The 18,224-nt window shown below is 44.9% G+C and overlaps 1 protein-coding gene across 8 annotated transcripts in view; it reads right to left on the bottom strand.

Annotated features, from left to right (window-relative positions):
- The window catches only part of RASA2 (RAS p21 protein activator 2), a 109,755-nt gene extending 92,430 nt beyond the window's left edge, over positions 1-17,325 (bottom strand). For 3 of the 8 annotated variants that reach the window (XM_041004030.1, XM_041004039.1, XM_041004022.1), the window contains exon 1: positions 10,148-11,430. In XM_041004030.1, coding sequence (XP_040859964.1) covers positions 10,148-10,364 — 217 coding nt within the window. In that variant the 5' untranslated portion in view covers positions 10,365-11,430. Of the gene's footprint in view, positions 1-9,538; positions 9,565-10,147; positions 11,431-16,056; positions 16,682-17,166 lie in introns of those variants that run through there. The other 5 variants (XM_041004055.1, XM_041004062.1, XM_041004047.1 and 2 more) reach the window with 5 other exon arrangements.
- Positions 17,326-18,224: the final 899 nt, after the last annotated feature.

Raw genomic sequence — 18,224 nt, forward strand, 5'->3', positions numbered from 1 at the left:
GGTTAGAGAAAAGCCAGGCTGGGCTGACTGACTGTATGCACTGGTGTCTGCATGACCCAGACTAAGTGCAAGCTGATTGGGCTTTACCGCAGCATCAACTAGCAGGTGCTGGGACTGGGGGCAAATTCTGCCAGGCTAGATCACAGGAGCACCTGGAGAATGCAAGATCCAGGAATGGGTAACTGTTGGCACCCCTCTGATCGGCAGCAGCTCCCACAGGTGAGCAGGAGAACCAGGGCTGGGGGCAGGTCTGGCCATAGCACTTGCTGGCATGAGTGTGGGCTAGATAGTGGGGTCAGTCAAGCTGAGCTAGGCTCCAACATCCATTGATGTGAATGAGAACCTAATGTGATGTGGGATGGACAGGACAAATCTACTGCATTTACTGGCATGTGCAGAAACCAGGACTGGGAACAGGCCTGCTGGGGGTTACTGGGAGTTACTCCAACTGGGCTATAACTCCCATTGGTGTAGCTGAGGGCTGAGTGTGTAGTGGGCTGTATTGGTTTGGGCTGCAGCATCCATTGGTTTGTGTATGAGATAGGGTTGGAGACAACTGACAAGGTAAAAACCACCACTAATGTGTGTGTAGGTTGAAGACAGTGCTGGTCTGAGACATACTCTTCACTGTCTGGCACACATAGGAGTCACGTCCTGGTCCACCTTAGAAGAGATTTTTTTAAGGACTTATTAATTTTTTATTGGAAAGTGAGATTCACAGAGAGAAGGAAAGACAGAGAAAGATCTGCCATCTGCTGGTTCACTCCCCAAGTGGCCACAATGGCTGGAGTTGAACCAATCCAAAGTCAGGGGCTTCATCCAGGTCTCCAACATGGGTGCAGGGTCCTAAGGCTTTGGACTGTCCTCTACTGCTTTCCCAGGCCATAAGCAGGGAGCTGGAAGGGAAGTGGAGCAGCCAAGACATGAACAAGTTGAACAGCTCTCCTGATCAAGCTTTGACAGCAAGTATTTGGATGAATCGAAACTCTTAGATAGACTACGTCAGCCGATGGACCTTGGGCACATTTCCTCAACCTGTAGCAATGAAGTCAACAGCATCTTAGAACTGTCAAACCACTTAAGCAGTACTCTTAAAACACCCTCCGTATCAGGGACTCTGGGATGACTTCAGTTGGCAGTCCTCCATTCCTAGACACAGAGGCAGTTGAACTGCTGGGAGCATTCCTCTGCCCTTATCTCCCCAGACATCAGAAGAAAAAAGGAGTTCAGGGGCAGTTGTCTCATCCGCTTTCCCCTGTTCCTCAAACCTCCCCTCCCCGATTGGTGGTCCACATGAGCATGCATCCTTCTCAGCTATGCAAACATCATCAAAGATAAAATGAATTAACTACTAAAAAAGTAATTTCACCCATTTTCCATCTTAAGAACATTACAGAAAAGTTACATATTAGTGATACCATACAGGCAGAGAATGAAAAATGGTGTTAATATGTATATGGCAAGTGTTGAAACATCTACTAGCAGGCAGTGTTCTTTGATGCAAAAATTAATATGGCCAGGTAGCAGGGTTGCCAAGCAATCCTTCTCATCCCCAGTAAAAAATATAGATGCCTAAAAACTAAATTCCAAGATTTCATAAACCCCTTCAACTGGCAATCTTCAAACAAACAAAAAAATCACATCATTAATTTCTGTCACAACAAGGCAGCATAACAAGGTAGTGCCACTGGGCAAGCACTTGAGTGAGCACAAGATGCCAGGAATCTATTTAGCTGAGCTGTTTAACTCCAAGTGCAGTGGATTTAAGTTGCTACTTGGGACAAGCTGTGCCCCAGTTTCAGAGTGCCTGCTTCAAGTCTCAGCTACTTTTGTGCTTCTGATCTAATGTTCTAGAAATGTTGGGAGGTAGTGGACTGTGGTGCAGTTGTAGCTCCCAGGTTGCTGTGAGACCCAAGTTGCAGACTCCTGGCCTAGCTCCATATGCACAAGAATAAAGATTGACCAGCAGATGCAAAATATCTCTTTCCTTTCTCCACTGCTCTGCCTTTCAAATAACTGAATCTCAGGGGAAAAATTTTTTTTCAAAATGTTCTCTTTGCCTATGCCTATAAAATCTGATCTATGCAAGGGGTTCTTAAAAAAAATTATTGTGAAGAAAACTGCATGGGTTTCAAAAGTGATCTTCCATTTTTTATAGGAATGCTGATGTTTAAGTTTTAGTTATTTCAAAAGGCAGATGGTAGGGGAAGATATTTTCCATCTCCTGCTGGTTCATTCCCCAAATTTCTGTTACCAACTGGGGTTAGGCCAGGCTGGCCCAAGGAGCCTGGAACTCCTTCCCCGTCTCCTGCACAGGTGGAACAGATCCCCAGTTCTTGAACAATCACTGCTGCCTCCTGCAGTTCACTGGCAGGAAACTAGATCAGAAGTGGAACCAGGAACCAGGGACTCCAATCTAAGATGAAAGGATCCAAGCAGCATCTCTAACCACTGCAACAAATGCCTGCCTCAAATTTATCCTTTAATTCCATTTTCCACAAATTTTTGAAGTACTTTTGTACATATTCCTTACAAGGCATAAAGTCAAGCTTCAGGCAAAAATTCCACTGCAATGCTACTAAATGAGCTGTTAACTCCACGATGGGAAACTCTACAGAACATAATTAGGCAGCAGTTGCTGTGCACAAGTCATATGCATAACAAGTATACAGCTATCTATATTGCTATCACATTAATCACCTCTCTGACTGAAACCCAGCCCAGAACAAGTAGTTAGGAAACTACAGTACATGAAAAGGCAAGTTTCACAAGGTACTGCCAGGAAGGCTCAATGGGCCACGAGATACGTCACCAAGCACAGCAGGATCTTCCTGTGGTCTGCCTTGCCCACTTCCGGCTTCCGTTTTGAAGATGTGCTGGTGTATAAGCTCCCTCCAGGGCCCTTCTCAGGTGGTAACCCAGATGCTGAAGTGTATATGCTGGGAGCTTATCTTAGGCTGGGCCAACTTAGGAGAGGAGGAAATACCTATACCTACAAAACTGTATCATGGAAAATAATAAAAACAATAACTAATTTATAGAAAGGAAGCTTAGCAAGGCTCCTGAGGTGGCCAAAAAAGCCTAGTGTGGCAAGCAAACAAATGCCTGAAGCCAGATGCTAGCAGAGTTAGGACTACATGGACAGGCCATATATGGGATATGACTTATTTCTGGTAACAGCATCCAGGAGTCAAGGCAAAACTCATTTGATCTACTGTTTAAAAAAAAAAAAAAAGTGGCACTAGGAAGAAACAAGTTGCAGTGTACAAGTTTTTTAGGACAAACCCTAAAAAATGCAGACAAACCAATACAAAGAATCAGGCAAAACAGTCCAAAAGATCGATTTTTCATTGCATTCTTTATAAATTTATAAAATATCCATTACACTAGCCTATAGCCAATTTAGAGATAATTACCAGCTTCCTGAAATGTCACTAGATCATCAGAAAGTCTCAATTAATTGAGTCATCATTGCTATCTCCCAAGCTCCACATTACCAGCAGGCTAGAATCAGGAGGCAGCACCCATAACAGAACCAAGTCACTCCAACACGGAGAGGATACCCTCACGACACAGCCAAAACCTGCTACTAAACGTCATCTTTTAAACATAGATAGAACAGGCAAAGTTTATGAGAATTCACTGTATTATCCTTATAATGTTTCACTAAGTTTGAGATTATAGCAAAATTAAAGCTATCAAAACAACAGCAAAGTTGGGCCCAGTGTGATGGCTCAATTAGCTAATCTTCCACCTGCAAGCACTGGGATCCTAAATGGGCGCTAGTTCGTATCCTGGCTGTTTTACTTCCATCAGTTCTCTGCTTGCGGTCTAGAAAACAGCGAAGGATGGCCCAAAGCCTTGGGACTCTGCAGCCACGTGGGAGACCCGAAAAGAAGCTCCTGGCATCAGATTGGCTCAACTCCAGCCAAAACTAGAGAAGTTGCAGTGTAATTTTTGTAGCCACCACGGAAGTGAACCTGTGGATGGAAGATTTTTACTGTCTTTCCCTCTCTTTGTAGGTCTGCCATTCCAATAAAAATAAGCAAATCTGGAAAACAAACAAACACTATACAACCAAAGTTGTCTTTATTTTTAAGTACAAGCAAAATGTTACCAAATCTAGTATGTTACTCTTACTTTAGGAGGCAACACAGTCTTCAAAAAGATGGTAAGATATTGATAGTTTAAGATCAGCAATGTAACAAATGTATTTATATAAATCCTTAACATAGCCAATATATGCATTCCCTGTGGAAAATCTGACCACAGCAGGTAAGGTGAATTCCTTTTGCTCACCTTTAAGGCAACTAACGTTTTACTGCTTTATTTTGTTTTCTCAAAAATGTTAATGCACTCATCCAAATGGATGCAAAAATACTGAAATACTACATTCGGGATTTTTAAAAAAAAAATTTATTTATTTTTACTGTAAATTCAGATATACAGAGAGGAGGAGAGACAGAGAAAGACCTTCCATCCGATGATTCACTCCTCAAGTGACCACAATGGCCGGTGTTGTGTTTATCTGAAGCTAGGAGCCAGGAACTTCTTCCAGGTCTCCCACACAGGTGCAGGTTCCCAAGACTTTGGGCCATCCTCAACTGTTTTCCCATGCCACAAGCAGGGATCTGGATGGTAAGCGGGACTGCCATGAAATGAAACAGCATCCTTATGGGATTCCGGCACGTTCAAAGTGAGGACTTAAGCCACTAGGCCACCATGCCGGGACACACATTCAGGTTTTTAAAAACACGGATAATACTACACAGTACTCCAACAACATACATTTCCAAAATCTGCTTCCTTGTTGAATAACAATATATATTGAAGTTCATTTCTTTTATGACACAGACTTCATCTTCAGCTGTCACAGAATAGTGGCCTGGACATATTATTTAGCTAATTTCCCACTGATGGAAATCTGACTCTACCTTGTTTTACCAATAATATAACATTAAAAATCTTCACACATAATGCTTCTGTTTCTGCAACATATATTCATGTTCACAGACTCAGACAAAATGCTTTCCCCAACACTGCTTAATCAATTTAAAATCACAGCAACAATGAAGAAAATCCTTGTTTCCCTAAACCCTCACCAACACTAATAATGCTCTCCCTCCTTCATTAATTTGATGCTTCAAAATATTTGCTTCCTTGAATAGTTTTAACTTTACTAATATTTCCACGTTTATTAGACATTCAAATTTCATGTGACATAACTAATCATACTCTTGATTTTTCAAATGGACTCTTTCATTTCACATATTCTGTACATTAGTAGAAATATAGTACAGTGAACCAGGACAAGAAAAAAAGGAAAAACCCTACAGCTCTGCCCAGTATGAAGGACATTTCTACCATTCCTAGCTGTCAGACTTTCGGAAAATCACTTAGCTGTACTGTCTGCTCCCTCATTCAGTAAAAATGGGGATAATACTGACACTCACATTAGGTTAGCAAATATGCAGGAAGTGCTTGAAACCAGTGCCTTATACAGAGTAAGTAACTTACAGATGCGTTTTCTTTGTGTAAAGGGTATGCTGCAGTTTCTTCCAACCTATCATGATCTTTTAAGTCATTTATAAGTCTTAACTGACCTTTGCTCAAGTAAGTTATTTCAGGCTGGGTAGGCCTAGCAGCTAGTCCTGGCCTTGCTTGCACTAGGATCCCATATGGACACCGATTTGTGTCCCAGCGGCCCTGCTTCTCATCCAGCTCCCTGCCTGTGGCCTGGGAAAACAGTCGAGAATGGTCAAAGCCTTGGAACCCTGCACCCACATGGGAGAACCAGAAGAAGCTCCGGGTTCCTGGCTTTGGATTGACTCAGCTTCAGCTGTTGCTTCCACTTGGGGAATGAATCATCAAATGGAAGATCTTCCTCCCTGTCTCTCCTCTCTGTATATCTGACTTTGCAATAAAAATAAATAAGTCTTAAAAAAAGAAAGTTATTTCTCCATCTTTATTCTAATAGTAAACAAGTAAATAGAAACAACTAATTTACCTCACTGGATCTCCCAATCAACTCCTCAAGAACAAATTCAGGGGCCTAGCACAGTAGCTTAGCCTTACATATGCCGGGGTCCCATATGGGCACCGGTTGATGTGTGGCTGCTCCACTTCCCATCCAGCTCCCCATTTGTGGCCTGGGAAAGCAGTTGAGGACGGCCCAAGGCCTTGTGACTCTGCACCTGCATGGAAAACCGGAAAGAAGCTCCTGGCTTCTGATTTCAGACCGGCTCAGGACCGGCCATTGTAGCCGCTTGGGAAGTGAACCATCAGACCAAAGATCTTCCTCTCTGTCTTTTCTTTTCTGTAAATCCAACTTTCCAATAAAAATAAAATAAAATAAAGAATAAACTCAGACCATAATTTTTTTAATTTTTTCTGCTAAGATAAAAGTTATCTTCCTTATTGCATAAAGCATTTTCACAAATCAATAAGACTGACAAAAGAAATAAGCTGAGAAATTCACAACCACTGGAAGTAAAAAAAATGGATCCTAAAAATATGAAGAGATCTTCTCTCACTTAAAAGTGTAAATTAAAACTACAAATTAAATGTTCCTTTTCCTCTGACAGACTAATAAAGAACATGAAGTTTAAAATACACACTATGTGGGTGTACAGCAATAGGCATTTATACATTGCTGATAGGAGCATAAATTGTTACAGTTTCTAAGAAAGGAAAATTTGTCATTATCTTTGCAAAAATAAAAATGCATACACCCTTCGATTCATCAGTCTAACATCTAGGAATTTAGACAGCAAAGAGACATAGGGGCTCATATTAAAAATTACAAACATATAAGGATATTCACCTCAATAATATTTAATAACAAAGACAGAAAGCGATCTAAACATCAAACAGTAAGGGACTGGCTAAATAAACTGGTATATCCAAATAATGAACTATTGCATAACTGTTAAAAAAAAAAAAACAGGTGGCTCTACTTTAAAAAAGAAAAATACTTGTTTATTTGAATGACAAGAATTAGAGGACAGAGAAAGACTTTCAGCCACCAGTTCACTCTCCAGACAGGCTAAACAGCCAGTTTGGGGACAGGCCAAAGCCAGGAACTTCATCTTGGTCTCCCACATAGATGTCAAGGACCCAAGCACTTGGGTCATCATCCACTGTTTTTCCCAGACCCTCAGCAGGGAGTTGGATTGAAAATGGAGCAGCCAGGACATCAACTAGTGTCATGATAGGATGCTGGTGTTACAGGCAGCAGCTTTATCAGCTGGCCACAATGCCAGTTCCCAGAGACATAGATTAAAAAAAAAAAACTTTAAGCATGTATCAGTGTAAAAAGGAGACGCAAAATCATGTATATACTTCATAGTTTGGTGGGAAAAAAAACCATAAATTTGTACACAATTATGCATTAAAGGTTTGAAGACTGGGCGGAGGGGGTGGGCAGCTACATTGTAGCACAGGGAGTTAACCCACAGCCTGAAATACTCTGATTCACACCCCTCTGTAACTGTTCCTTCAAGTAAGCAAGCCGGAAGATTCTGTAAGGATTCAAACTGATCATCCCTGCTTCTGGAGAAAGAACAGCCAAGGAGATATTAGAACGAAACATTTCCATCATATGCAGTTTGTAACATTTGAACTCTGTGTGGAGGTTTTATGATCTGGTGCTGGTGCTTTGGCTAAATAGGCTAATATCCATCTGCTAGGTCTGGCATCCCGTATGGGCGTTGATTTGTGCTGCAGCAGCTCCACTTCAGATCCAGCTCACTGCTTGTAGCCTAAGAAAGTAGCACAGGATGGCTCAGGTCTCTCCAGCCTCTGCATCTATGTAGGAGACTCAGAAAAGGCTTGGATCGGCTCAGCTCTTGCCCCTGCAGCATCTGGGGAGTGAACCAGGGAGGATAATCTCTCCTTCTCTCTATAACTCTGCCTTTCAAATAAAAATAAAGAAATATCTTAACAATTTTAATGATCAACTCGTAAATCTTTGTAAACACCACAAGCAATGGGCAGCTCATTGGCCTAGTATTTCAGATGGCCAAATCCCACATCAGAGTGCTTGGATTTGGTGCTGGGCTCTGGCTCTTATGAAGCGGCCATGACGGCTCAAGGAACTGGGTTCCAGTCACCATGCAGGAGACCCAGACTGAGTTCTTATCATCTAGCTTTGCTCTGGCCAGTTCCAGTCACTTCAGGTCTTGTGGGTGATCTAGCAGATGGGGGCTGTGTGAATGCACACATTCACTTACCTCCCAAACAAACAAAATATTTTTTGATATAAATGTAAACAAAGCAAAACCTAGCCTAGCAGTTAAAACAGTTGCATCCCACATCAGAGCAGCTGGTTGTGGGTAGACTTGGACCATGTTCTTGGGTCCGGTCCTCGTTAGCCCAAGCTGTGATAGGCAGTCATTTGGGCGAGTGAACGAGAAAATGAGTGTGCACTCTGTTTCTGCTGCCCTCACATAAACTTTTTCAAAAAACATTTTTTAAATTAAAATAAGAACCCGGATCTGGAGCTGCAGCACAACAGGTTAAAGCACTTGCAACACTGGCCCCGGTGCGGTAGGTAGCCAAGTAGCTAAAGTCCTCACCTTACATGTACCAGGATCCCATATGGGTGCCAGTTCATGTCCCAGCTCCCATTTCCCACCCAGCTCCCTGCTTGCAGCCTGGGAGAGCAATGGAGGATGGTCTAAGGCCTTGGGACCCTGCACTCATGTGGGAGACCTGGAGGAGGCTTCTAGCTTCAGAATGGCTCAGCTTTGGCCATTGTGGCCGCTTGGGGAGTGAATCAGCAGACAGAAGATCTTTCTCTCCCTCTCTCTGTAAAGTCTGACTTTTCAATAAAAATCAATAAATCTTAAAAACAAGCAAACAAAAAAAACCAGAAACACTTGCAGCACCATCATCCAATATCAGAGTGCTGGTTTGAGCCCCATCTGCAGCTTCTGATGTAGACCCTGCTAACCTATTCAAGAAAGCAATGCAAAGTGGCCCATCCCGCCTCCCATGTAGGAAACCAAGACAAGAGTTCCTGAATTCTGGTTTCACCATGGCCTAGCCCCAGCTACTGTGGCCATTTGGGGATTGAACCAGCAAATGGAAGTTAGCTAGATAGCTAGCTAGCTTGTTCACTCATGTTTTCTCCCTCCCTCCTTTCTCCTCCTCTCTCTTGTCTCCGTGTGTGTCTGTCACCCTGCCATTCAAATAAATAAATCTTACCAAAAAAAAAAAAAAAAGAGAGAGAGAGAGAGAGAGAGAGAACCCTCTCTGTGAAAACAAACTTTGTTTAGTTCTTCAGTACCTTTTAAATGATCATGCATAGTAGCCTACTGTGCTATGCAGTCATATATTGACTACAGTAGGAATGCTCAATTAGCAAAAGCCAGCTGCTTAGTTCCCTTAATGGAACTTTTTTAAGCTTTCAGATATCCAGAGGGACCCCAGAAATCTTAATTTCAGTAGGTCTGTGGTAGAGCCAGACATTAGAACTTTGTTTCAAAAGATTATTTATTGGGGCCCAGAACAGTAGTCTAGTGGCTGAAGTTCTCACCTTGGCACACACAGGGATCCTAAATGAGTGCCGAATCTAATCCTGGCAGCCCTGCTTCCCATCCAGCTCCCTGCTTGTGGCCTGGGAAAGCAGAAGAGGATGGCTCAGAGCCTTGAGACCCTGCACCCATGTGGGAGACCTAGAAGAAGCTCCTGGCTCCTGGCTCCTGGCTTCAGATCAGCTCAGCTCTGGCTACTGCAGCTTCTTGGGGAGTGAATCAGCAGACGGAAGACCTTCCTCTGTCTCTCCTCCTTTTTGTTTCTTCTCCTCTCTGTATATCTGACTTTCCAATAAAAATAACAAATCTTAAAGGAAAAAAAAAAGATTATTTATTGGAAAGGTATACCAGAATCACTGAAAGAACTTTTTTTTAAAATTATGAATCTTAAGCACTAAATACATATAAGCAGTAAAATAAAAACATTTGATATGCTATCTAAAAATAAATGGTCCAAGATAAAAAGCAGTAATTAAAGCACGAGAAATTTAAAGGCCGCTCATTTTATAAGGAGACAGGAGTTCCACAAGGTTCAAGCACCCTAAGCAGTGCCCTCAGAACACGTTCCACATTGGGGCCCCTAGGACTGACGTCAAGTGGCCGACCCTCACCTTCGGGTACTGAGGCGGTTAGGCTGCTGGGAGCAGCCCGCTCCTTTTCTCTTCCCACTTCTGCCAAATACAGGAAGAAGGAAAGAAAGGTTGGAAACGGTCGTCTCATCCACTTCCTCAGTTCCTCAACCCTTACCACCCTAGTTGGTTTTCCACATGGGCATGCATTCTTCTCAACTATGTAAACATCATCAGAAATAAGATAAACTTGTTGCATAAAAAAAGAAAAAGAATGTATCTATTCTGTCAGTAATGACATTATTAGAACCAAACCCACAGACAATTCCATTTCACTGGTCTTTGTAGGAGTACTGTTGTAACTTTATTAGGTAGTCATTTTAGTGATTGAAGTGACATACAAAGCTAAAAGTATGTCAAAATTATCTTAATGTAAACATTTTAACTTACACTAGTTCATGACTACACAAAGATTCTGTTAGCAACTCTCAAAAGAGGAAAGAACTTTATTAGCAGATAAAACATACCATCAGATATTACTGTCAAATAATTTCATAAAAGACAAGGAAACAGGATTAGAAGATAAACAACATGGTTTTATTCTAACAGCGTTAATTCACAGTTACTTAGGAGTCTATTCATAGAGTTCTAGGTTTAAGTCAAACCAATGCCATGAACTCATTTGAGGTTTATCTCCTTTTTCTGTCCAACAAACCCTTAGCAGACAGCCCTGGGAACTTTTACAAAGAACCCTTTTCTCTCCAGTTTCTCTCTCTCTGAAAGACAGCTTCTTCCTCTAACCTAAATAACTCATCATTTCATTTCAAATTCCTGACAATAATGACTCCTTAGCAAAAAAGCCCTTTTATAATTACTTCCTCTCAACTCTATTGAATAGCCAATAATTTATTTGATTTATACTTGCTCAAAAAAAATTCAAACTTTCCATGCCAAATAAAAACACTTAAAGTATGATCATGAGATTTCCTTTTTCAGGTTCCAGGACCAATTAGCAATAACAATTTTCATAAATACAATCCTATAACAATATTCAAATGTCCTAATAATAAGCAATCAGAGCATTTAGAAAATCTAACAATTTTCCAAATGAGGTAACCTTTTGGCATCAGTTCAAACCTAAGTTCAGCAGCCACTACGATTTTAAAAGGGACTAACTTCACAACATAGACCCATATAGTTTTCATAATAGTAACACCTTCTCGATTGTTCAGCTGTATAATTTACAAAACACTTTCATGTCTAGCATCTCAAAAATCATTCTCAGGATAACACTATGAAAAAGCGTATTTTCTTTCTTTCTTTCTTTTTTTAAGATGTATTACCGGTCCCAGCACAGCAGCCTAGTGGGAATCTCATAGCCCTTGCATGCACTGAAATCCCATAGGTGCTAGTTGGTGTCCCGGCTGCCTCTCTTCCCATCCAGCTTCCTGCTTGTGGCCTGGAAAAGCAGTGGAGGATGTCCCAAAACCTTGGAACCCTGCACCCAGGTGGGAGCCCAAAACAAGCTCCTGGCTCCAGACTGCCTCAGCTACAGCCATTGCAGCCTCTTGAGAGTGAACTAACAGCTGGAAGATCTTTCTCTCTGCCTTTCCAATAAAAATAAATAAATCTAAAGATGTATTATTATATTTATTGGAAAGGCAGAATTGAGGGACAGACAGAGACTCACTACCCAAATGCCCACAATCGCTTAGGCCAGGCCAGGCCAAAGCCAGCAGCTTCAATGCTATCTCCCACGAGGAGGTAGGTACCAAGCGTTTGGCCCAAGTACTTTCCCAAGTACATTAACAGGGAGCTGGATTTGAAGTGCAGTAGCCAGACTGCAACTGGCACCCACACGGAATGTGAGCATTGCAGGAGACAGCTTAACTCACTACCACTACAACAGGTCCCAAATAAGCATTACCTAAAGGATTTCTCTAGTGCAGGCATCTTGTTGACACTGGCAAAGTCAAAAAGAAAAAAAAGAGCAAAAACAAATACTACTCTGGAAAAGTTCAATCTAGAGGAAATAAACATATTTTTAGACAATTATTTTAAAGTCAGAAAGAGAGAGAAAGATCTTCCACCCACTGGTTCACTCCAACAACCCAGGCTGGGCCAGGAGCTCTAGGGGCAGAGGCCCAGCACTTGGGCCATCTCACACTGCCTTTTCAAGCCATTATCAGAGAGCTGCATCAGCTATGAACAAGACAGGACACAAACCAGCCCACATATGGGATGTTGGCATCACAGGTGGCAGCTCAACTCACTGGACAACACCAGCCCCATAAATCATCTCTATGAAATATGCTCTAACAAGGAAATTGACTCCCCAAAAAGTGTGACTCCCCAACGCAAGCACCTTTTAACAACAGATGGGACTGGGGGTGTAAAAGGCAAGATGAGGAGCTCCCTGACATAAACAGGAGGTAGGAGAACAGAGAAAGACAAGCCTAGGCAGAGGACACAACAGGTGAGGCTAGTATAATGAGCATTATTCCTAGTCTAACAATAAAGATTTACCAACGGTAAGTGAGCTGTCTCTAGTCGCATGAATATTAACTAGCCATGTATGAAGCAGAACACAAGTCTTACTTCAATCAGTTTTGTACATATATTAAGAAATGCCAGGACATGCTGGTCAAAAACGTCACATGGAGATGCATTGGTGAAGCGACCTTAATTAATCCTCACAGCAACCATATAAAACAGGGTTTGCTAACCCTATTTTAAAATGAGCACATGGGGACATACAGAGATCAACAAGAGAAGATTCAAATTCAAATGATTAACTTCACTAGGCCTCTAAGCTCAAGCACTTAACCACACATATTCCCCAAATCTTCTCTTACTTGGTCAAATAGCCCTAAGAAACCAAGGACAGGAAGTAAGTCCTGAGAAACAATGTGGTCCCACTGTACTGTGCATCTAAAAATTCACCCATTCTTCACATCTGTACGCTTTATTAACATGAAAAGCACAGGTGGTATGAGCATTTCCGCAAACTTTTACAATCTGATTTAACTGGAAGTGCACAAATCCAACACACAGTAGTGCCCAAAAGGAGGTGGTCACAGAACAGCAGCATGAAACCTAAAGATACATAAAGGAGAAAGGCCAAATTCTGTCTCAATTGAGTATAATGCAGGATTCTGTAGGTTTTCTGAGGGGGAGGAATTAGACAGAACATGTATATGTGCTTCAGATACACTAGCAACCAGCTACTCAACACATGCGAAGTCTAACCAAAGGATGAATTCTGGAGTAACATCCCTCTCTTTGATAAGGGTCCTATGACACTCCTAGACTTCCTAACAACCAAACTTATCTCTTTAAACACAGTTAAGGAACCAGACAGTTGGGAAATGAGCTTAAGAGAACTGAGGGTCTGCCACACTGGATCTGTGAATGCCAGCTGTCTGAAATTGGCCACACAATAATCTTTCCATTTGTCAATCTTACATTTCACTTTATGGGTTATATGTGAAAACTAGTAAATCCTGGCATGAAACCCCTAAAGGTGGCTGTGGGCGACTATCACCTCTATAATTTTAAAGATACATAAATCAACCCATCTTCACTTTTCAATAGAACAATTTGGAGTTGACAAGTGCTAGGAATATTTCCTTTCCAGTCCCACAGATGTCTAATTCCCCAAATTAGATATTCCCATCATCAGTGCAGAATATGTCAGCACACTTCCTAGGTTAACAGATACGGTCATGCTTTCTTCCAAGGTTTCCCAGTTTGGTACAGAGGAAAGCCAGCCTAGTTGCGCCCTGCCCCAACCTGTTTAGTATCTTCATTGCCAGCAACACCACAAAACCACTTCTGCGATTTAAGTACTTGCTAAGGATGCTTCCAAGTCTCACTTCACTCCTTCCCCCTCCCAAGCCCACCTGTCAGTTTCAGGCAAACAGGAAAAAGCATCTACTCACAAGGTTCTGAAGGTCAACGACCTTCGAATTACACCACCTGAAAGAGGAGTATAAGAGGCAATTGTTCTGTATATGAAATACTAAGATTTTCTATGAAGCAGTTGTTCCTTGAGCTGAGCCATCAACTGAGCAAGTCAATAAACAAGAAACTAACCAGGATAACAAATTTAATATTTTGACCATGGGCTAAGGCAGTAGTATCATTTCCAGCAAGTAGATGATCAAATCTTCAAGACTGGGTGGTCAGGTTGCTCTAAAACTACAGGAACAAAGTGATTCCCCTTAATTCTGTAGAACAAAGTGTCGATTACAGTGATACCTCTTACAAAACTTTACAGGGGCTGGCATTGTGGCTCACCTTCCAAAACCAGGATCCCACGTGGGCACCAGTTCATGTCCTGACTGCTCCACTTCCATCCAGCTCCCTGGGGAGCAGCAGTAGCCGGGGAAAACAGTGGAGGATGGTTCAAGTCCTTGGAACCCTGTACCCATATGGGAGACCTAGAAGCAGCTACTGGCTGCTGGCTCTGGATCGGCTCAGCTCCAGCTGTTGCAGCCATTTAGGGAGTGAAACAGCAGATGGAAGATCTTCCTCTGCCTCTCCTCTCTAACAACAAAAACAAACAAAGCACAACTGTTTTCAGCATGTCTTCGACGCTGAGCAGTATAAAACAAAGGGCTGCACAGTGAGTTTTGTGGCACCACAAATGAAGCCATCACTTAGGGTATCTGTGTCCCATACTGAGTGCCTGGGATGGAGCTGCACCTGTTTCCAACCTAGTTTTCCACTAACATGGGTGGGAAAGCAGCAGATGATGACTTAAGTACTTGGGTCTCAGACACACACCCCCACGTGAGAAATCTGCATGGAGCTGCAGGTTCCTGCCTGGCCCTGGTTACTGCAAATTCTAGCAGATACAAGATCTGCCTCAACGTCTCAGCCTCTCCCGTACTGTCCTTTCAAACAAATCAACACACGAACGTGATAAGCTCTGCTTGAAAGAGCCCAACCCTACTCAGCTCCAAGATGCTCATCTAGGCAGTTTCTTGGTGCAAACTGCAGTTACAAATCAATGAGGCTCCAAGGCCTGGCTCCCAGTCGCACCAAACTGGAAAGTGGTGAACATCTGGAAAATCAGATCAACGGAAGCTCTGGTCCAGCAATAGTTTATCCAGATATTAAAATACATGCAAATAAAATAAATGTAAAACAAAATAAATGGGGGCTGGCATTGTGGCACAGAGGGTTGAGCCACTGCCTGTGATGCTGGGATCCCATATGGGTGCCACTTAAAGAGTCCTGGCTGCTCCATTTCCCATCCAGCTTCTTGCTAATGCACCTAGGAAAGCAGCTGAAGACGGCACAAGTCCTGGGTCACTGCACCTTATGGGAGACCCGAAGCTCCTAAATTTGCCCTGACTCAGCTCTGTTGCAGTCATTTGGGGAATGAACCAGCATATGGGAGCTCTCTATATCTCTGGCTTTCAAGTAAAACAAACAAAAAAGGCTGAATTTGAGGGGGTGTCACAGTGATTTACATATCCCATATGCCAGCTGCTCCATTTCTGATCCAGCTGTCTGTTAATATACCAGAAAAAGCAGCCAAGGTTGGCCCAAGCACCTGGGACCCAGTGAACCAGTGTGGGAGGCCTGGGGAAAGCTCCAGGCTCTCGTGGCCATTTGGAGAGAACCAGTGGGTGGAAAACATCCCTGTCTTTTTGTACGTCTCTCTCTCATCTTTTTCTGTTTTTTCTACTTTTCAAATAAATAAGTATAAAAGACAACGTGTGAAAATTAATCTGAATGCTGAGAAATTCTTAAGCTTTAATGTTGAGAACACAGAAAAGATCCACTTCTCCGGTGCCACTTCCCAGGTATTAAAACCTATAACCTCTTAAAGACTACATCATAGCGTTAAAGAGAGAGAATTAAACATGTTTGCTTCTGGAGCTTGAAAAAGGAGCAACCTGCAGAGCAAGTGGAAAGGTCTCATCTCAATGAATACTCACTATTCAGGACGAGGGTAACTTCACAGCCTGGCCAAGAGCACTACCCATTTCAACGCAATTCCGTTTTCCCAAGTCAGGTGGAAAGTACCCCTCAGGATATGAGACAAGAAAGGTATTTTCAGGCTCAGAATACTGAAGACATGCTCATTTTCCACGAAAGTATAATAAATTTTACGTATCTATTTTAAAAACAGCAAACGGGGAGAGCAGGATGGTCATTCCACCAGAATACAACTTGTGAAAGGGGGAAATAAAGGCAATCTGATGCTAAAAGGCTCTTTAAAATAAATAATCGAAACGTCCAATGACAGAATGCAAACCTCTAAACAAAACTCTCTACTAAGTAGGACGGCTCGCTCACCAAAGTACCAGTTACACGCCTGAGAAGGAAAGGAATTAAGTGGGTTAATCGAGGGCCGGGTGACTGTTTTGAGACCCGCTCACAGGAAGCCACACATCCTGCCCCAAGTGTCTGTCAGCCCCGCCGTCTCTCTAGTCCAGCCCCGGCGCGGCAAGGCGGGGCGAGCACAGGTGTGGGGCGGCCGGCATGCCAGCCACTCGGCTCCCGGGCGGCCTGCTTCCTCCGGCGCTCGGCGCCTTTTTCAACCTCTCCGGCTCCGGAGCCCAGGAAGCCGGCGGCCCTCACCCCGCGGGCCAGCCCTACCTCCCCGCCCTCCTCCCCGTAATTACCGCCCGGCACCCACCTCGGGGCCGCTCCCCGCGGCCGCAGCCGCCCGGAGGCCTGCGTCAGAACGCGGCCGGAAGCGCCTCACGCCCCCGGCCCGCGCCCCCCGGCCGCGCCCAAGGGGGCTCGGGCGGCCCCGAGTCCAGGCCGCGCCCCGCGGCCCCAGCCCTCCTCCTGCCCCAGGCCAGGTCGCGGCTCGCTCCACGCCCTCCCAGGCGGGCGGCCGCTGCCCACGCCGCCCCGTCCAGGCGACGCCTCCCCCTACACACCCACCTCCCGGCCTCGCCGGAGCCCGGCCCTCCCCGCGCGCCCGGCCGGGCCTCCGCCCCCACGCGGGCTCCCGCGCGAGCCCCGGGATCCCATCACGGCTCGGGGGGCCCCTCAGCCGCCGCCAGGGGGTCCCCTCAGCCCCGGCCTGTGCTTACAGATCTTGCCCCGGAGGCTCTGCAGCACTCGCACTTGGCGACTGTCCTCGTCCCCGGCCTCTGCCGTCGCAGCCTCTGCCGGCGCCTCCGAAGAAGCCGCCGCCGCCGCAGCAGGCGCCGCCGCCGCCATGGTGCCGCCCGGCCCGTGCCGCAGCCCCGCCGCCTGCGTCGCCCGGCGAGGCGGAGCCCCGCGGCGGCCTAGGCCGGACTCCGCCGCGCGCTCGGCCCCGCCTCCGGCCCGGCGCGCCCCGCCCCGCCCGGGGCCCGCGTCGCCGCCCCCGCCGGCCTGGCGCGGACCGAAGTCCGGACTCGGGCGCAGGGTGCCGCCTTGGTCGTGCTTCTAGGCAGCCTGGAAATCCCTCCTCCCGACCCCGGCTTTCCTGTGATTCCCCCGAATCCTCTCGGCAATGGGTCACCCTCCACGGGGGGACCGAAATTTCCAGCGCTCTGGGGGAAAAACGGGCCTTTCCCAATCCGGGGAACTCCCGGTGGGAAAGGAAGTAGACTGGAATTTGGCATTTTTGTGGCCCTCATAACTACAAAAGACTCGCGGAGAGGCGCCTTGGGATCCCCCCCCTTTGACCCACACATCCCGCAGCACCAAATCACAGACCACTGCTGGAAGCTACTTCAGGAAAAGGAGCCAACCCCGAGATTCCAGCCCCAAAGCAGCTCCGAGGACCCCCACCCCTCTCGGGATTTCTGAGACGTGGGCCACCCTCTGTGTTTCCTCTGAAGCAAAGCCAAGCGGGGTTTCCCCCACACACACCATAAATGGGCTTGTTTGAAACGGAATTGACCATGAGAAATCCCTCAATCTTGGACTCCTGGCTTTAAGTCTGTTTCAAGGGAACCCTTTCTAATGAGTAAACTGTGTGGATAATATCCTGGTATGTGATCAGGAAGATGATTTCCTGGTCTTGAGGTTGGTAATTGCGCTGTGCTAAGAAGGAAGAAACTGTGACTTACTAGGAAAGGATAGCTCTGATTCAACAACAATCAGTCAGCAAGTCAGTTGTATGTGTGTGTCTGAGGTAATGACAAGCATCAGAGACTGC

This window comes from Ochotona curzoniae, unplaced genomic scaffold (genome assembly GCF_017591425.1).
Source record: "Ochotona curzoniae isolate NIBS_2020 unplaced genomic scaffold, NIBS_Ocur_1.0 contig_1302, whole genome shotgun sequence".
Classification (NCBI taxonomy): Eukaryota; Metazoa; Chordata; class Mammalia; order Lagomorpha; family Ochotonidae; genus Ochotona; species Ochotona curzoniae.